At 47.2% G+C, this 16,874-nt stretch overlaps 1 protein-coding gene across 4 annotated transcripts in view; it reads left to right on the top strand.

The window, feature by feature from the left end:
• The first annotated feature begins 3,009 nt into the window (after window positions 1–3,009).
• Window positions 3,010–16,874, top strand: part of DTNBP1 (dystrobrevin binding protein 1) — a 192,160-nt gene continuing 178,295 nt past the window's right edge. For 3 of the 4 annotated variants that reach the window (XM_069730821.1, XM_069730823.1, XM_069730824.1), the window contains exons 1-2: window positions 3,010–3,180; window positions 14,863–14,916. In XM_069730821.1, the coding sequence (XP_069586922.1) occupies window positions 3,125–3,180; window positions 14,863–14,916 (110 nt within the window). In that variant the 5' untranslated portion in view covers window positions 3,010–3,124. Of the gene's footprint in view, window positions 3,181–12,805; window positions 13,103–14,862; window positions 14,917–16,874 lie in introns of those variants that run through there. The other variant, XM_069730825.1, reaches the window with a different exon arrangement.

Genomic DNA, 16,874 nt, shown 5'->3' with positions numbered 1-16,874 from the left:
TCGGCACTCCCCCCCCAATAGGCAGATCCTGTAAATAAGGCAGCACCCCCCCCCCAATAGGCAGATCCTGTAAATAAGGCAGCACTCCCCCCCCAAATAGGCAGATCATGCATATAAGGCAGCACCCCCCCCCCAATAGGCAGATCCTGTAAATAAGGCAGCACTCCCACCCCCCCCAAATAGGCAGATCATGCATATAAGTCGGCACTCCCCCCCCCAATAGGCAGATCCTGTAAATAAGGCAGCACCCCCCAATAGGCAGATCATGCATATAAAGCAGCACTCCCCCCCCAAATAGGCAGATCATGCATATAAGGCAGCACTCCCCCCCCCCCAATAGGCAGATCCTGTAAATAAGGCAGCACCCCCCCCCCCAAATAGGCACATCATGCATATAAGGCAGCACTCCCCCCCAAATAGGCAGATCATGCATATAAGGCAGCACCCCCCCAATAGGCAGATCCTGTAAATAAGGCAGCACCCCCCCCAATAGGCAGATCCTGTAAATAAGGCAGCACTCCCCCCCCAAATAGGCAGATCATGCATATAAGGCAGCACCCCCCCCCCCCAATAGGCAGATCTTGTAAATAAGGCAGCACTCCCCCCCCCCAAATAGGCAGATCATGCATATAACGCAGCTCTCCCCCCCCCCAAATAGGCAGATCCTGTAAATAAGGCAGCACCCCCCCAAATAGGCAGATCATGCATATAAGGCAGCACCACCCCCAATAGGCAGATCCTGTAAATAAGGCAGCACCCCCCCCCCCCAATAGGCAGATCCTGTAAATAAGGCAGCACTCCCCCCCCCCAAATAGGCAGATCATGCATATAAGGCAGCACCCCCCCCCCCCAATAGGCAGATCCTGTAAATAAGGCAGCACTCCCACCCCCCCCAAATAGGCAGATCATGCATATAAGTCGGCACTCCCCCCCCCCAATAGGCAGATCCTGTAAATAAGGCAGCACTCCCCCCCAAATAGGCAGATCATGCATATAAGGCAGCACCCCCCCCCCAATAGGCAGATCCTGTAAATAAGGCAGCACCCCCCCCCAATAGGCAGATCCTGTAAATAAGGCAGCACTCCCCCCCCAAATAGGCAGATCATGCATATAAGGCAGCACCCCCCCCCCAATAGGCAGATCCTGTAAATAAGGCAGCACTCCCACCCCCCCCCCCCCCAAATAGGCAGATCATGCATATAAGTCGGCACTCCCCCCCCAATAGGCAGATCCTGTAAATAAGGCAGCACCCCCCAATAGGCAGATCATGCATATAAAGCAGCACTCCCCCCCCCAATAGGCAGATCCTGTAAATAAGGCAGCACTCCCCCCCAAATAGGCAGATCATGCATATAAGGCAGCACTCCCCCCCCCCCCCAATAGGCAGATCCTGTGAATAAGGCAGCACTCCCCTCCAATAGGCAGATCATGCATATAAAGCAGCACTCCCCCCCCCCAATAGGCAGATCCTGTAAATAAGGCAGCACTCCCCCCCAAATAGGCAGATCATGCATATAAGGCAGCACTCCCCCCCCCCAATAGGCAGATCCTGTGAATAAGGAAACACCCCCCCCCCCCAAATAGGCAGATCATGCATATAAAGCAGCACTCCCCCCAAATAGGCAGATCATGCATATAAGGCAGCACACCCCCCCCCCAAATAGGCAGATCATGCATATAAGGCAGCACCCCCCCCCCAATAGGCAGTTCATGCATATAAGGCAGCACACCCCCCCCCCCAAATAGGCAGATCATGCATATAAGGCAGCACACCCCCCCCCCCCAAATAGGCAGATCATGCATATAAGGCAGCACCCCCCCCCCCCCCAATAGGCAGATCATGCATATAAGGCAGCACCCCCCCCCCCCCAAATAGGCAGATCATGCATATAAGGCAGCACCCCCCCCCCCCCAATAGGCAGATCCTGTAAATAAGGCAGCACTCCCCCCAAATAGGCAGATCCTATAAATAAACAAATACTCACCTCTCTTCCTCGTTTCAGCGGCGCTCCCTGCTCCCGCTCATCTACCGACAGCCGGCGCATTGCGGTGACGTCATTGCGCCCACTGTCAGTGTGGGGGATGATGGGAGAAGGAGCGCAGCGCTCCTTCCCTCATCAATGCGGTGAGCTGTATCAGCTACATGCCGATACAGCTCACATTGCGATAACGGGCGGGGGGCCCACTGCTGGCACCGGGCCCCCCCCCCCCCCCGCCTGCTCAGGGGCCCTATAGCGGCAGAGCAGGGAGATCGATTCTCCCTGCCCTGTCGCTGAATGTAACTGCATCGGCACGCTGCGCGCGCCGATGCAGTTACAGTAGGGTAGCTCCGGGTGGGCCCCCTCAGAGCGCGGGGCCCGGGGCGATGGCCCCCTCTGCCCCCTGGTAGCTACGCTACTGGGGTGCAGGATGGGAGCAGCACATGACAGGATGGGGACGCAGGATGGAGCAGCACATACCAGGATGGAGACCATATACCAATATAAATGCTCGCCACCCGGGCGTAGAACAGGTTCAATAGCTAGTATATATATATATATACATATATATATATGTCCCTCTCTCTCTCTATACCTATACTATGTGTAGACATTTATCTTAGCTATTCTGTCAGTGTGATTTTACTGTACACCGCACTGAATTGTCGGCTTTTCTATAGAACACCGCTGCGTATTTCTCGCAAGTCACACTGTTGGTCCGTGTGTAATCCGTATTTTTCTCGCCCCCATAGACTTTCATTGGTGGATTTTTTGCGCAAAATAGATTTTTTGCGCCTCTCATACGTCCGTAAAACTCTATTGTGACGCCGGCCTTATATTCGTTTTATGAGACGATTTGGGTCACACCCCCGGACAAGAGCCAGGAACGTAAAGCGACCACCAGCAGTTCTCCTAGTCTATGCTGCCCTCTAGCGTCACAAGACAGAACCCACACCAGCGTCATCCTCTCAGAATGAAAGCAGCAAGAGCGCGTGTGTGGGCGGGGCAAGTTTCTTTTCCGGCCCCTCCCCCTCCTTGTGACTGTGACGCTATGAGGAAAAGCATTCCCGCTTGCTGATAGCTGGTTGGTGCGTTGTGGCCCTGGAAAGTCGCACAGTTTGGCGTTTGTCCTCTGTCGCAGCAGCATGTTTGAGAACCTGAGGGAACGGCTGCTCACTGTACAGCAGGACCTGACCAGCGGGTAAATCTGTGCTGAGCGCTGATATGGGACGTCCCGGTGCATGTCGGGAGCAGTGATGATAGTGGTAACAGTGACCGTTCTGCTGCAATGACTGGTTGCATCCGCAAACCTCCTGTCTGCTGTGTTCTACCTATGTGACTGGTGACGAGCTGAGGGGGGTCTGACAGGGTGACGAGCTGAGGGGGGTCTGACAGGGTGACGAGCTGAGGGGGGTCTGACAGGGTGACGAGCTGAGGGGGGTCTGACAGGGTGACGAGCTGAGGGGGGTCTGACAGGGTGACGAGCTGAGGGGGTATGACAGGGTGACGAGCTGAGGGGGGTCTGACAGGGTGACGAGCTGAGGGGGGTATGACAGGGTGACGAGCTGAGGGGGGTCTCAGGGTGACGAGCTGAGGGGGGTCTGACAGGGTGACGAGCTGAGGGGGGGGTCTCAGGGTGACGAGCTGAGGGGGGGTCTGACAGGGTGACGAGCTGAGGGGGGTCTGACAGGGTGACGAGCTGAGGGGGGGTCTCAGGGTGACGAGCTGAGGGGGGTCTGACAGGGTGACGAGCTGAGTGGGGTCTCACAGGGTGACGAGCTGAGGGGGGTCTCACAGGGTGACGAGCTGAGGGGGTTTCACAGGGTGACGAGCTGAGGGGGTTTCACAGGGTGACGAGCTGAGTGGGGTGTCTCACAGGGTGACGAGCTGAGGGGGGTCTCACAGGGTGACGAGCTAAGGGTGATCTCACAGGGTGACGAGCTGAGGGGGGTCTCACAGGGTGACGAGCTGAGGGGGGGATCTCGCATGGTGACGAGCTGAGGGGGATCTCACAGGGTGACGAGCTGAGGGAGATCTCGCAGGGTGACGAGCTGAGGGGGGGATCTCGCATGGTGACGAGCTGAGGGGGATCTCACAGGGTGACGAGCTGAGGGGGGGTATGACAGGGTGACGAGCTGAGGGGGGGGATCTCGCATGGTGACGAGCTGAGTGGGGTGTCTCACAGGGTGACGAGCTGAGGGTGATCTCACAGGGTGACGAGCTGAGGGTGATCTCACAGGGTGACGAGCTGAGGGTGATCTCACAGGGTGACGAGCTGAGGGGGTCTCACAGGGTGACGAACGAGCTGAGGGAGATCTCGCAGGGTGACGAGCTGAGGGGGGGGGATCTCGCATGGTGACGAGCTGAGGGGGATCTCACAGGGTGACGAGCTGAGGGGGGGTATGACAGGGTGACGAGTTGAGGGTGATCTCACAGGGTGACGAGCTGAGGGTGATCTCACAGGGTGACGAGCTGAGGGGGTCTCACAGGGTGTTTATTTTTTATGGAAACACTTTTTGAAGCTAGGACTCCATGCCAGTTTTCTATACACGGTAATGCAGAATTGTATTGCTGTACTATGCACAGTGTGAGCTTTTGGGAACATGTGCCCATGTGTACGTGTTGTGTGTGTGTTTATGCACCGTCCCTGTATGCAGATGCCGTTTTCGTATGTTTGCACAATGTGTGTCTGCAATTCTTGTTACATTATATTGTTTTTTTTTCTAATTTGCGGTAATCGACTGAGAGCCATCCACCAAGTGCTGGAAAGCATGGCTACTCTATCATCAGGGATGGCAGGGGGCATATTGCATATAGGACTACTTAGAACAGTCGTTACTAGACCTCCAGCGTAATCGTCCTTTTATAAATCAATACTACACATGAAAATAAACTTTGTACTATGTCTTATAATGGAAATCTTTTTGCTGGGCTGATCTTTCACTCTAGTCACAGGTGAAGTCTGTGTTCAGTGAAGGCAGTGTTCACATTACTGAGCTAGGGGATGGCAGTTGGTGCTCATTGTATTTTATGGGGAGGAGGAGGTACAGGCAGACAGAGATTCTGCTGGAAGTTCTCCTGAATTGATAAAACTTTATGATCACCAATTGTCATCTGGAAAAAATGGAAAATCCTGTAGTATTGGAAGACAGATTTTACCCAAGAATTGAGAATTTTGGAAATGAATGATCAGTCCAGAAGAAAGAAGCAGACTGGATACCTGTAGTTACACATACACTATCACTCCATACATGCAAGGGTCTTTGGGACCCCCATTCTTATGATTGGTGGGGGTCCATCATGTTGATCAGTGATTAATCGCACTTTATGGGTCAGTCACTTTAAAGGGGATGTCTGGAATTTTTACACTGTGGGAAAGTGATAAAATAAGTCATTACATGTTAAAGTGATTGGCCATTACTTTATAATTGCCTGTTGTAGAGGCATCGATAATTGATCGGTGGGTGTGCAACACTTGGCAGAATACTGATTAGCTATTGCCAGAAGGTCTCGGATGCTGTTGTGGCCAACCTCTTTAAATCTGCCATCTCTCCAGTCATCCCCGTCAGTCTTACTTTCCTGCAGTGATGGTGTCATCTACATCCAAGTGACCCCTGCCTCCAGTCGCTGCTCTCAGTTGCCATCTGCTCTGCATGCTACTAGAGCATTGGCTGTAGTCATCTCATGTATGTACATCACATGATCGCTGCAGTAAAATTAAGGCAACTGCAGACCACAGGAGAGTTGACCCAAGAGCAGCGGGCTACAAACAATTCAGTGATTTGTTATATTTTATTTAGGCTTATTTGTTAAATTCCTGGAAACCACTTTAGGGCAGAAGCATCAGTGCAATGCATAACATTACCGTACTGCAGAATAGTTTACATGTCGTTTCAGTGTGGTGTGCTCCTTGCCATTACCTAATGGGGCGCTCGTGGATTGAGCAATGCAACCCAGCAACTTATCTGGTGTAGACCCCAACATCCGGAAAACATCTGTATCTGTAGTGGACAGTATGAGCTACTGAAGTGACTGCGCTGGGTAAAGCAGATCAGATAACAATGACCATGCTGTCCTTGGTTTGCTAGCCAGTGATCAGTCAGGAAAATAGCCATATACCATTTTCAAAAAAATAGGTGATCAATGCTAGAACACTACTCCTTCCCACTGTTGATCCATTCTGAGTCCCAGACACTTCACTTCTACTGCGCTGGACAGAGGACAGCGATTTCTGGTGTTGGCACATGAGTGCAGGGGAAGATTGTCTGCTAAGCCAGCCCCATTTGCTGATGTATAGACAGAGAGAACGGCTATTTTAAGGCCGGGATCACACTTACGAGTGCAATGCGAGAAACTCGCACGAGTCTCTCGCCTCAATACCCGGCACTGCCGCAGGCACTCAGGACCAGAATGTGCAGCTGTATTTCTATGCAGCTGAACGCTCCAGTCCCGAGTGCCGTAGGCAGTGTCGGGTATTGAGGCGAGACTTGCATTGCACTCGCAAGTGTGACTCCAGCCTAACTATTTAAAATAAGCAGTCACTGGTGTGGTTACATGCCTACACAAAAAGACTAGTGTGTATCCAGCACTGTTATGAGGCACAGCAGCCATGACATGGGATAGAGTGGATTGGTGCATCTGACCTAATAAGAATTTAATAGTAAATTAATATTGAAAAAACCCTTTAATTCAACTAATTAAGTAACTTTCTCCATTGACATAGAGCCATGTGTAAACCTGTAGATTACCCATCACAGGTTGTACTGGATGAACACATTTTGTCTCTAGGCTGATAGGGTCATGTTCTTATTCTGTACAAAAGATGTGCTATTTTTTTAAGCTTCACTTCCTTCAAACATAACTGGGGACAAATACCTGTGATCTCAATATAATATTGTCCGTCTGAAAATCTGTAAATGTCTTCTAACTCTATAGCATTTGGCACAGCACTTACCGCGACAGTGTGGAACCAGAAGACCACAGCGTCTGATTTCGCCTACTCTGGCGCTGAGAAGAAGCACTTCTCCTTCATTTTAATGGTGGTTATTCCTTTTAGCAGAACAGGGGTTAATCGGCCATGGTGGAAAACTGAGCTCCCAGGTGAGCCCAGTTAGCCACTCCCTTCCCTTTTATAATCTGGGCTCTGATGCAAATCCCTGTCAGAGCTAGTATTTGCTGCATGGCTTCAGGAGGAAGAGGTGTTCATATCAGGAGAGTTGGAGGAGCTATCTGTGACTGTTGCATGGTTTGTAAGTGTGGTAATTCCCTTCCCTACTCTAGTTTATTCCCCATCCTCCGCTCCCCAGTGCATTCCTCTGTTATATGTGAGTGAATATTTTGTATACCTGGAGTTTTGTTAGCCCTTGTTTGTCGGGTTGGTGTACTGCGGTGCACAGTAGCACCCCTCTTCCCTGGAACAGATGGAGGGTTAACTCAGGAGATAAAGCAAAAGTGGAGGCTCCGGCATCTTCACCTTCATTCAAAAGCCATCTTGTCTCCAAGGAAAACCTTGCTTAGCTAAGTGCTTCTGCTTGACATCCACAGATGAACATCTTTAACATGTCTATATGAAATATGGAAACTTTTGTAAAAGCGCAGTTCTTTTCAAAGTTTTTATATAGATACAGTACAGACCAAAAGTTTAGACACGCCTTCTCATTTAAAGATTTTTCTGTATTTGCATGACTATGAAAATTGTACATTCACACTGAAGGCATCAAAACTATGAATTAACACGTGGAATTATATACTTAGCAAAAAAGTGTGAAACAACTGAAATTATGTCTTATATTCTATGTTCTTCAAAGTAGCCACCTTTTGCTTTTGATGGTTGCTTTGCACACTCTTGGCATTCTCTTGATGAGCTTAAGAGGTGGTCACCGGGAATGGTCTTCCAACAATCTTGAAGGAGTTCCCAGAGATGCTTAGCACTTGTTGGCCCTTTTGCCTTTACTCTGCGGTCCAGCTCACTCCAAACCATCTCGATTGGTTTCAGGTCTGGTGACTGTGGAGGCCAGGTCATGTGGCGTAGCACCCCATCACTCTCCTTCTTGCTCACATAGCCCTTACACAGCCTGGAGGTGTGTTTGGGGTCATGGTCCTGTTGAAAAATAAATGATGGTCCACCTAAATACAAACCGGATGGAATAGCATGCCGCTGCAAGATGCTGTGGTAGCCATGCTGGTTCAGTATGAATAAATCCCCAACAGTGTCACCAGCAAAGCACCCCCACACCATCACACCTCCTCCTCCATGCTTCACGGTGGGAACCAGGCATGTAGAGTTCATCCGTTCACATTTTCTGCGTCGCACAAAGACACAGTGGTTGGAACCATAGATCTCAAATTTGGACTCATCAGACCAAAGCACCGATTTCCACTGGTCTAATGTCCATTCATTGTGTTCTTTAGCCCAAACAAGTCTCTTCTGCTTGTTGCCTGTCCTTAGCAGTGGTTTCCTAGCAGCTATTTTTCCATGAAGGCCTGCTGCACAAAGTCTCCTCTTAACAGCTGTTGTAGAGATGTGTCTGCTGCTAGAACTCTGTGTGGCATTGACCTGGTCTCTAATCTGAGCTGCTGTTAACCTGTGATTTCTGAGGCTGGTGACTCGGATAAACTTATCCTCAGAAGCAGAGGTGACTCTTGGTCTTCCTTTCCTGGGGCGGTCCTCATGTGAGCCAGTTTCTTTGTAGCGCTTGATGGTTTTGTCACTGCACTTGGGGACACTTCCAAAGTTTTCCCAATTTTTCGGACTGACTGACCTTCATTTCTTAAAGTAATGATGGCCACTCGTTTTTCTTTACTTAGCTGCTTTTTTCTTGCCATAATACAAATTCTAACAGTCTGTTCAGTAGGACTATCAGCTGTGTATCCACCAGACTTCTGCACAACACAACTGATGGTCCCAACCCCATTCATAAGGCAATAAATCCCACTTATTAAACTTGACAGAGCACACCTGTGAAGTGAAAACCATTCCCGGTGACTACCTCTTGAAGCTCATCAAGAGAATGCCAAGATTGTGCAAAGCAGTCCTCAAAGCAAAAGGTGGCTACTTTGAAGAACCTAGAATATAAGACATATTTTTAGTTGTTTCACACTTTTTTGTTACGTATATAATTCCACATGTGTTAGTTCATAGTTTTGATGCCTTCAGTGTGAATGTACAATTTTCATAGTCATGAAAATACAGAAAAATCTTTAAAGGAGGTGTGTCCAAACTTTTGGTCTGTACTGTATATAAAACACATTAAAACGCTCTTTTTGGCAATTTTTGCACCATGTTTTGGTTATGGTGATTTCCCCTCTTTCCCAGTGTTCCATCCCATTGCCTTTTTTACACAACTTCTGAAGAATAACGACACCCACCTCATTTGTTAAAGCTTTCGGAATATAGAACTTTTATTGTTAACCTTAGCAACCAATCAGAGCTCACCTCTTATTTTTTAAACTGTTGTTACAGAATAAAAACTGCTCAGTGATTGGTTACACCAAGACTGTTTGTTTTTCTTTTAGGTAGGCTTCATTTGTCCCATTATTTTATTTTTGGGGGTTAAGATAATTTTTTTCATCACCAAATGATTATAATTGTTTAACGGTGGCGCAGTGGTTAGCACAGCAGCCTTGCAGCGCTGGGGTCCTGGGTTCTAATCCCACCCAGGACAACATCTGCAAAGAGTTTGTATGTTCTCTCCGTGTTTGCGTGGGTTTCCTCCGGGCACTCTGGTTTCCTCCCACATTCCAAAGACCTACTGATAGGGATTCTAGATTGTGAGCCCCAATGGGGACAGTGATGATAATGTGTGCAAAACTGTAAAGCGCTGCGGAATATGTTAGCGCTATATAAAAATAAAGATTATTATTATTATTTAAACAGTTAAAAGATGGCTGCATATACTGTCCTGTCACAGATGCAATCACTGCGGTCATTTGCCAGTGATTTTCTGTTCTGCCTACTGCATGCTCTGAGAGGTTGTAAATGATCTTTTTCTTTTAATCCCTGTATGAGCAATGCTCATATATGCTGCTAAATGTATGTCGGTTTCCCCCCTGATGAATGTTATGATGAAACGCGTCGGGAGACATCAGCTTTAAGGTACCGTCACACTCAGCAACTTTCCAACGATCATGACCAGCGATACGACCTGGCCGTGATCGTTGGAAAGTCGTTGTGTGGTCGCTGGAGCGCTGTCACACAGACAGCTCTCCAGCGACCAACGATGCCGAAGTCCCCGGGTAACCAGGGTAAACATCGGGTTACTAAGCGCAGGGCCGCGCTTAGTAACCCGATGTTTATCCTGGTTACCATTGTAAATGTAAAAAACAAACAAACACATACTTACATTCCGGTGCCTGTCACGTCCCCGGCGTCCGCTTCCCTGCACTGTGTAAGCGCCAGCCGTAAAGCAGAGCGGTGACGTCACCGCTGTGCTCTGCTTTACGGCCGGCCGGCGCTGACACAGGATGCAGGAGGAGTGCAGGGAAGCGGATGCCGGGGACGTGACAGGCACCGGAATGTAAGTATGTGGTTTTTTTTTTACATTTACAATGGTAACCAGGGTAAACATCGGGTTACTAAGCGCGGCTCTGCGCTTAGTAACCCGATATTTACCCTGGTTACCAGTGAAGACATCGCTGGATCGGCGTCACACACGCCGATTCAGCGATGTCAGCGGGTGATCCAGCGACGAAATAAAGTTCTGGCCTTCTAGCTCCGACCAACGATGTCACAGCAGGATCCTGATCGCTGCTGCATGTCAAACACAACGATATCGCTATCCAGGACGCTGCAACGTCACGAATCGTTATCGTTGTAATGTTGTTCAGTGTGACGGTACCTTTTAGAAAGGATCAAAGGATGGAATGCTATGCTGCATTGCCAAACATAAGATCCCAAGCACTCTGAAAAGGCACCGCTGAGAGATCCGGTCCCATGGATGAGTATAAACCTCTGAGTGTTTAAAATACCCATTTGGTACACTAACTGAACATATGCCTATAAGTGCAGCCCTGTGTGGGAGGTATATATGTATTCTGGTGGATCCTATGGGCAAGGTATTAAGAGACGGGGATTTGCCCTCTCTCTGCTATATTGAGCTTGCGTTTGACTTGTAACACCGTATGCGCATTAGGTGATAGAAGGTAGGCCCGCTGGTTATGCATATGCCAACTGCTGGTATACTCCTGTTGGTCTAATCAGGCGGACCTCTGTTACATTATTGAAGTATACGTGGGGTAATTGATGAAGGACACTGCCATGTTAAAGGAAAGGTTTCGATTAACACCCCACAGAGGTTATAAGCAGAAATAAAAGAGATCAGTATATAATCTTGGATAATCTCTATTAGCTGCTATACCCGTATACTATCTATTCAGGGGCGCTATTTTTGTCATCCCCTGGATGAAGCATATGTGTGGTTTACAAATACTGCACTTTGGTTTTTATCTGCTCTTTATTTCATGGTTGTAAGCACTGGCACCTTATACACTTGTGGTATTTTTTGAGATTTTTAGTTAGTAGCAATAAAAGCTAAGTTTTACAGAGATTCTGATGCCAGCGATGTATCACTTACTGGGTTGCTTCCTGTAGTTTTGATAAAATCAATATTGATATGTTGCAGATCTACCAGTTCTCTAAATGCTGAGCACTGTTTAACCCCACCCACACCACTGTTTGGCAGTAGTAATGAGCGAATGTGCTCTGATAAAGCGCTGCCTGAGCACGTTCGTGTGCTAACCGAGTGTCTTCGGTGTGCTTGAATAATATGTTTGAGTCCCTTTGGCTGCATGTCTCGACGCTGTTCGGCAGCCACAACACATGCAGGGATTGGCCCGTTTGTTAGGAGAGACATGCAGGTGCGGGGATTCAAACATATTTTTCGAGCACACTGAAGACACTTGGTCAGCACCTGAGCATGCTCGGATAAGGTGCTGTCCGAGCGTGTTCGCTCATTACTAACTGCCAGCTTTCTGTGTACACTGTGCATAGGCAGAAAGCTGCTAATCAGTGGTGTGGGCGGAGTTATACACAGCTCATGAATATGGAGGACTACCTGGCAGCAGGTTTACAAATTCTCTAGGGATAATCTCCTGCTGATTTAAAATAGTGACTTTATCAAAACTAGAGCAAATATCCCAGTAAGTGACACATCGCTGGAATTAGGGTCTTTGCCCCTAGATTATACTGAACTCTGATTAGGTGGTAAAAACCTGATGACAAATTCCCTTTAATACATTTTTTGGCTCATTTTCCCCTATTTGTAACGCTTTTCAGGAGTAGCTAGCACAGTGGAAAGTTCACATTTTAAAGGACAAATATGCCTTGCCCCATAATTTGTGACTTTTCAATGCCACCAACAGGGACACAAACAGACTAATATATCCCTGCATACACCTGTATAATCATTAGTCTTTCCAAAGGATTGACTATTATAAAAGCCTTTACGCTGTGGATGCAAAACTGTTTCTACTTCAGAAATAAAGTACAGTATTTTTTTTCTTTAATACTGCAGATGTCTTTGCACTTTGAATTCTCCAGCCCTGTCATTTGGCTATAAAGTCTAGTCATTTCTTCTTTATTAGATAAAGGCTCCTTATGTTGCAGGTTACATGTCAGTCACGTGATCTATGGCCGTCATATGACTTGTTCTGGGACAATGCCTGCTGTGTACTTCCACATGAATACTTGCCTTTGTAACCTAATCTCTATCTTGCCAATTACCAGCCACTTGTTCTGATTGAGTCAACTTTGCACCCTTATGTAAAGTGTATTCCCAGATATCTGAGCACCTTAATAATAAAACTGCTGCAGAAATCCCATGGCTTACAGTTCTATCTGAGGCTGCCAGCAATCTAGCTGCTCCCCTGCAGTGCATGTCCACTGTTTTATAATCTCCTTCACCTTTTACCGTCACCGCTGCCATCCTGCGGCGCCATCCTGCTGGCATCTTGTGCCATAATCTCTGGCCAGAAGTTACATCACAAGACTTTAAAGCAAGTCTGAGCGCCAGAACGAGGCTCTCAAAGAGATGTATTGAAAAGTGGCCTCCATGAAACTGAAGCTTCCGGCAGGTCTCTTTTTCGCAGACTGGAGCGACGCTGGAAAACGATGAAGGCTACGGCTGGTGAGTATGAGACAGTAAAATTACATTTAAAGCACCACTCCAGTGGTGCAATAATAAAAATGCTGGAGTGGTGCTATAACTGTACCATATGATTCATACATTCTTTTTTTCAAAGGAGGACTAGGGGAAAAAAACAATAATTCCACAGTATTTATATTATCTTTTTTTTTTTTTGTAACACATTGGAGTATTTACACTTTTTTGGGGGGGCAGCAGATGAACACAATGTTTAAATGTTATTTTTTATCTGGTGTCATTATGGATGTGGTGATATCAATGTAGTATCTTTTCCAAAAGAAAGATTTTTGTAAAATGAAATAATTATAACTTTTTTTTTTTGTAAACATAACACTTAGTGCGCTGCAAAGATTTGCAGTCACTTATGAGCTGAAGCCTTAAAGGTACCTTCACACATAACGATATTGTTAACGATATCGTTGCTTTTTGTGACGTAGCAACGATATCGTTAATGAAATCGTTATGTGTGACAGCGACCAACGATCAGGCCCCTGCTGGGAGATCGTTGGTCGCTGAATAAAGTCCAGAACTTTATTTGGTCGCTGGACTCCTGCTGACATCGCTGGATCGGCGTGTGTGACACCGATCCAGCGATGTCTTCACTGGTAACCAGGGTAAACATCGGGTAACTAAGCGCAGGGCCGCGCTTAGTAACCCGATGTTTACCCTGGTTACCATCCTAAAAGTAAAAAAAAAACAAACACTACATACTTACCTACAGCCGTCTGTCCTCCAGCGCTGTGCTCTGCACTCCTCCTGTACTGTCTGTGAGCGTCGGTCAGCCGGAAAGCAGAGCGGTGACGTCACCGCTCTGCTTTCCGGCCGCTGTGCTCACACAGACAGTACAGGAGGAGATCATCCGAACGTGCTTGGGAAAACCTGAGCAGCGAGTATATTCACTAATCACTAGTAGAGAGGACAGCAGTCAACCAGACACCACACCTTGGCCTCTCTCCACGCCCACTCACTCTCCAGCCGCCGATGCAGTACTTCAGCATCAATTCAAGCCTAACCAAGTAAGTCCCTCAGTTACTATTTATACACCCCAGGTACTTCATAGGCTCTCATATGTACATTGCAGCTCGGTGATCTTTATTTATTATTACAATATGAATACACCCTTCCAACATTGTCCATCCCTGTAATCTGAGCTCCAGACTGCTGAGGGAAATATGGATCCCTGTAGCCAACGGTTCTAATGTAACCATAACTCCGCTATAGTGCAGTGGAGATCATCGACAGACGTGTGTATTAGGACATTTCTGTAAAATCATTTAAGAAGTTTATAGTGAAATCGATACCTTTTTTAATATGAATCAGTATGTTCCGTGTAACTTTTCAGATAGAAATCATTGTGGAAAATGATGGTTTCACATCATGGCAGCAGAGCAAATATTGGTTGTCTGGGTCAAAGACTTCCTCAAGAGCATTTCTTTCCATAGACTTTTCTTTTCTTTTCTCGTTGTGCTGTTTACTCAAGCTATTCACAATCCTTATTCATATTTTCCATTGTTTAATAAACGTTTCACCACTACGGCAACAATAACCATAAGCTCAAAGAAAACTACCAAAAGCATGACTTCTTCACATTATGATTTTTTTCATTATTTATTTTTCCTACTTGAAGAGCAGAATACATCTGCTGATATCTAGCATCACACATTTATTGGATTCTCTGTAGTTTACAAATATATATCGGATTGTCTCACTATTTTAAAGCTTTATTTTTTTTTTAATTGCAGGTTAAAAAGTTTAGGTGATAAATCAAGAGAAGTGAAGATCAAAAAGCAGCACAGGTACAAATAACAATGCATCCTTTTCTTTAGTATCTGTTTTCATCTTTCCGTTAAAGGAGTTGTCCACTACTGGATTATCCCTAATTAATTTTCAAAGGAGAGAAAGAGCTGACCAAGGATAGACAACACTTGCAGACTGTCAGCTCCTTCTCTCCTTTTTTTTCTATCTAGCTATAGGGAAAGTAAATACTGTATATACTTAAGTATAAGCCGAGGCACCTACTTTTGCCGCTGAAAACTGGGTAAGCTTATTGACTCGGGTATGCATTGTCCCGTCATCCCTGTCCTGCTCTGCATGGCTCCCCCTTCCCTGTCCTGGTATGAATGCCTCCCCATCCTTGTGTGCATGCCTCCTCTGTCATTGTATACATGCCTCCCCTGTCCCTGTCATTGTATGCATGCCTTCCCCTCCCCTGTCGTGTTATGAATGCCTCCCCATCCCTGTGTGCATGCCTCCTCTGTCAATGTATGCATGCCTCCCCCGTTCAGTCCCTGTATGCATCTCTCCCCCGTTCAGTCCCTGTATGCATCTCTCCCCCGTTCAGTCCCTGTATGCATCTCTCCCCCGTTCAGTCCCTGTATGCATGCCTCCCCCGTTCAGTCCCTGTCTGCATCTCTCCCCCGTTCAGTCCCTGTCTGCATCTCTCCCCCGTTCAGTCCCTGTCTGCATCTCTCCCCCGTTCAGTCCCTGTCTGCATCTCTCCCCCGTTCAGTCCCTGTCTGCATCTCTCCCCCGTTCAGTCCCTGTCTGCATCTCTCCCCCGTTCAGTCCCTGTCTGCATCTCTCCCCCGTTCAGTCCCTGTCTGCATCTCTTCCCCCGTTCAGTCCCTGTCTGCATCTCTTCCCCCGTTCAGTCCCTGTCTGCATCTCTCCCCCGTTCAGTCCCTGTCTGCATGCCTCCCCCGTTCAGTCCCTGTCTGCATCTCTCCCCCGTTCTCTCTGTATGCATCTCTCCCCCGTTCTGTCCCTGTATGCATGCCTCCTTATTCCCTATCCCTGTGTGCATGTTTCCTATGGGAGTGGAAACGCATCCATATTCATCACCTTAGGCTACTTTCACACATCAGGTTTTTTGTTTCAGGCACAATCCGGCCATTTTTTACAAAAACGCATCCGTTATTTTTTATGCCAGATCCGTTTTTTTGTCATAGTGTTGTATTAGCACCGGATTGCACCTGATGGCCAGACGTTTCATCCGTTTTTTTCCAGATCCGTCCAATTAGTGGTTTCCGGCGGATGGAGAAAACGTCCAGATGAACGTTTTTTCGTCCGCCGAAAAAAGCGCATATTGACGGAACTGGGCAAAAACGTGTGAAACAAAGATGTGAAACGATGAATCCGGCCTCCGGATCTCTCGCGTTTTCAGCACTAGAAAAATGTGCTGAAAAACTCTACTTATATATACGGTAAATCCTAATGGCTGCTACAATTGCCTATTAGCTTGTATTGAGCTAAATAAGAAGAAATAAATAAGAATATAATATTTCTATTACTGGGAGATTTACTTATACACTACTGTCCCATCTACCGTATATACTCGAGTATAAGCCGACCCCCCTAATTTTGCCACAAAAAACTGGGAAAACTTATTGACTCGAGTATAAGCCTAGGATGGAAAATGCAGCAGCTACCGGTGAATTTCAAAAATAAAAATAGATGCTCCATACCGTTCATTATTGCCCCATAAGATGCTCCATATAAAGCTGTGCCACATATAATGCTCCATACTGTTCATTATTGCCACATAGATGTGCCATATAAAGCTGTGCCATATAGTGCTCTGCACCGTTCATTATTGCCCCATAGCTGTGCCAGATAGTGCTCTGCACCGTTCATTATTGCCCCATAGATGTGCCATATAGTGCTCTGCACCGTTCATTACTGCCCCATAGCTGTGCCATATAGTGCTCTGCACCGTTCATTATTGCCCCATAGCTATGCCATATAGTGCTCTGCA

This window comes from Ranitomeya imitator, chromosome 6 (assembly GCF_032444005.1).
Source record: "Ranitomeya imitator isolate aRanImi1 chromosome 6, aRanImi1.pri, whole genome shotgun sequence".
NCBI classification, from domain to species: Eukaryota; Metazoa; Chordata; class Amphibia; order Anura; family Dendrobatidae; genus Ranitomeya; species Ranitomeya imitator.
This window is presented reverse-complemented; position numbering and strand designations above follow the sequence as displayed.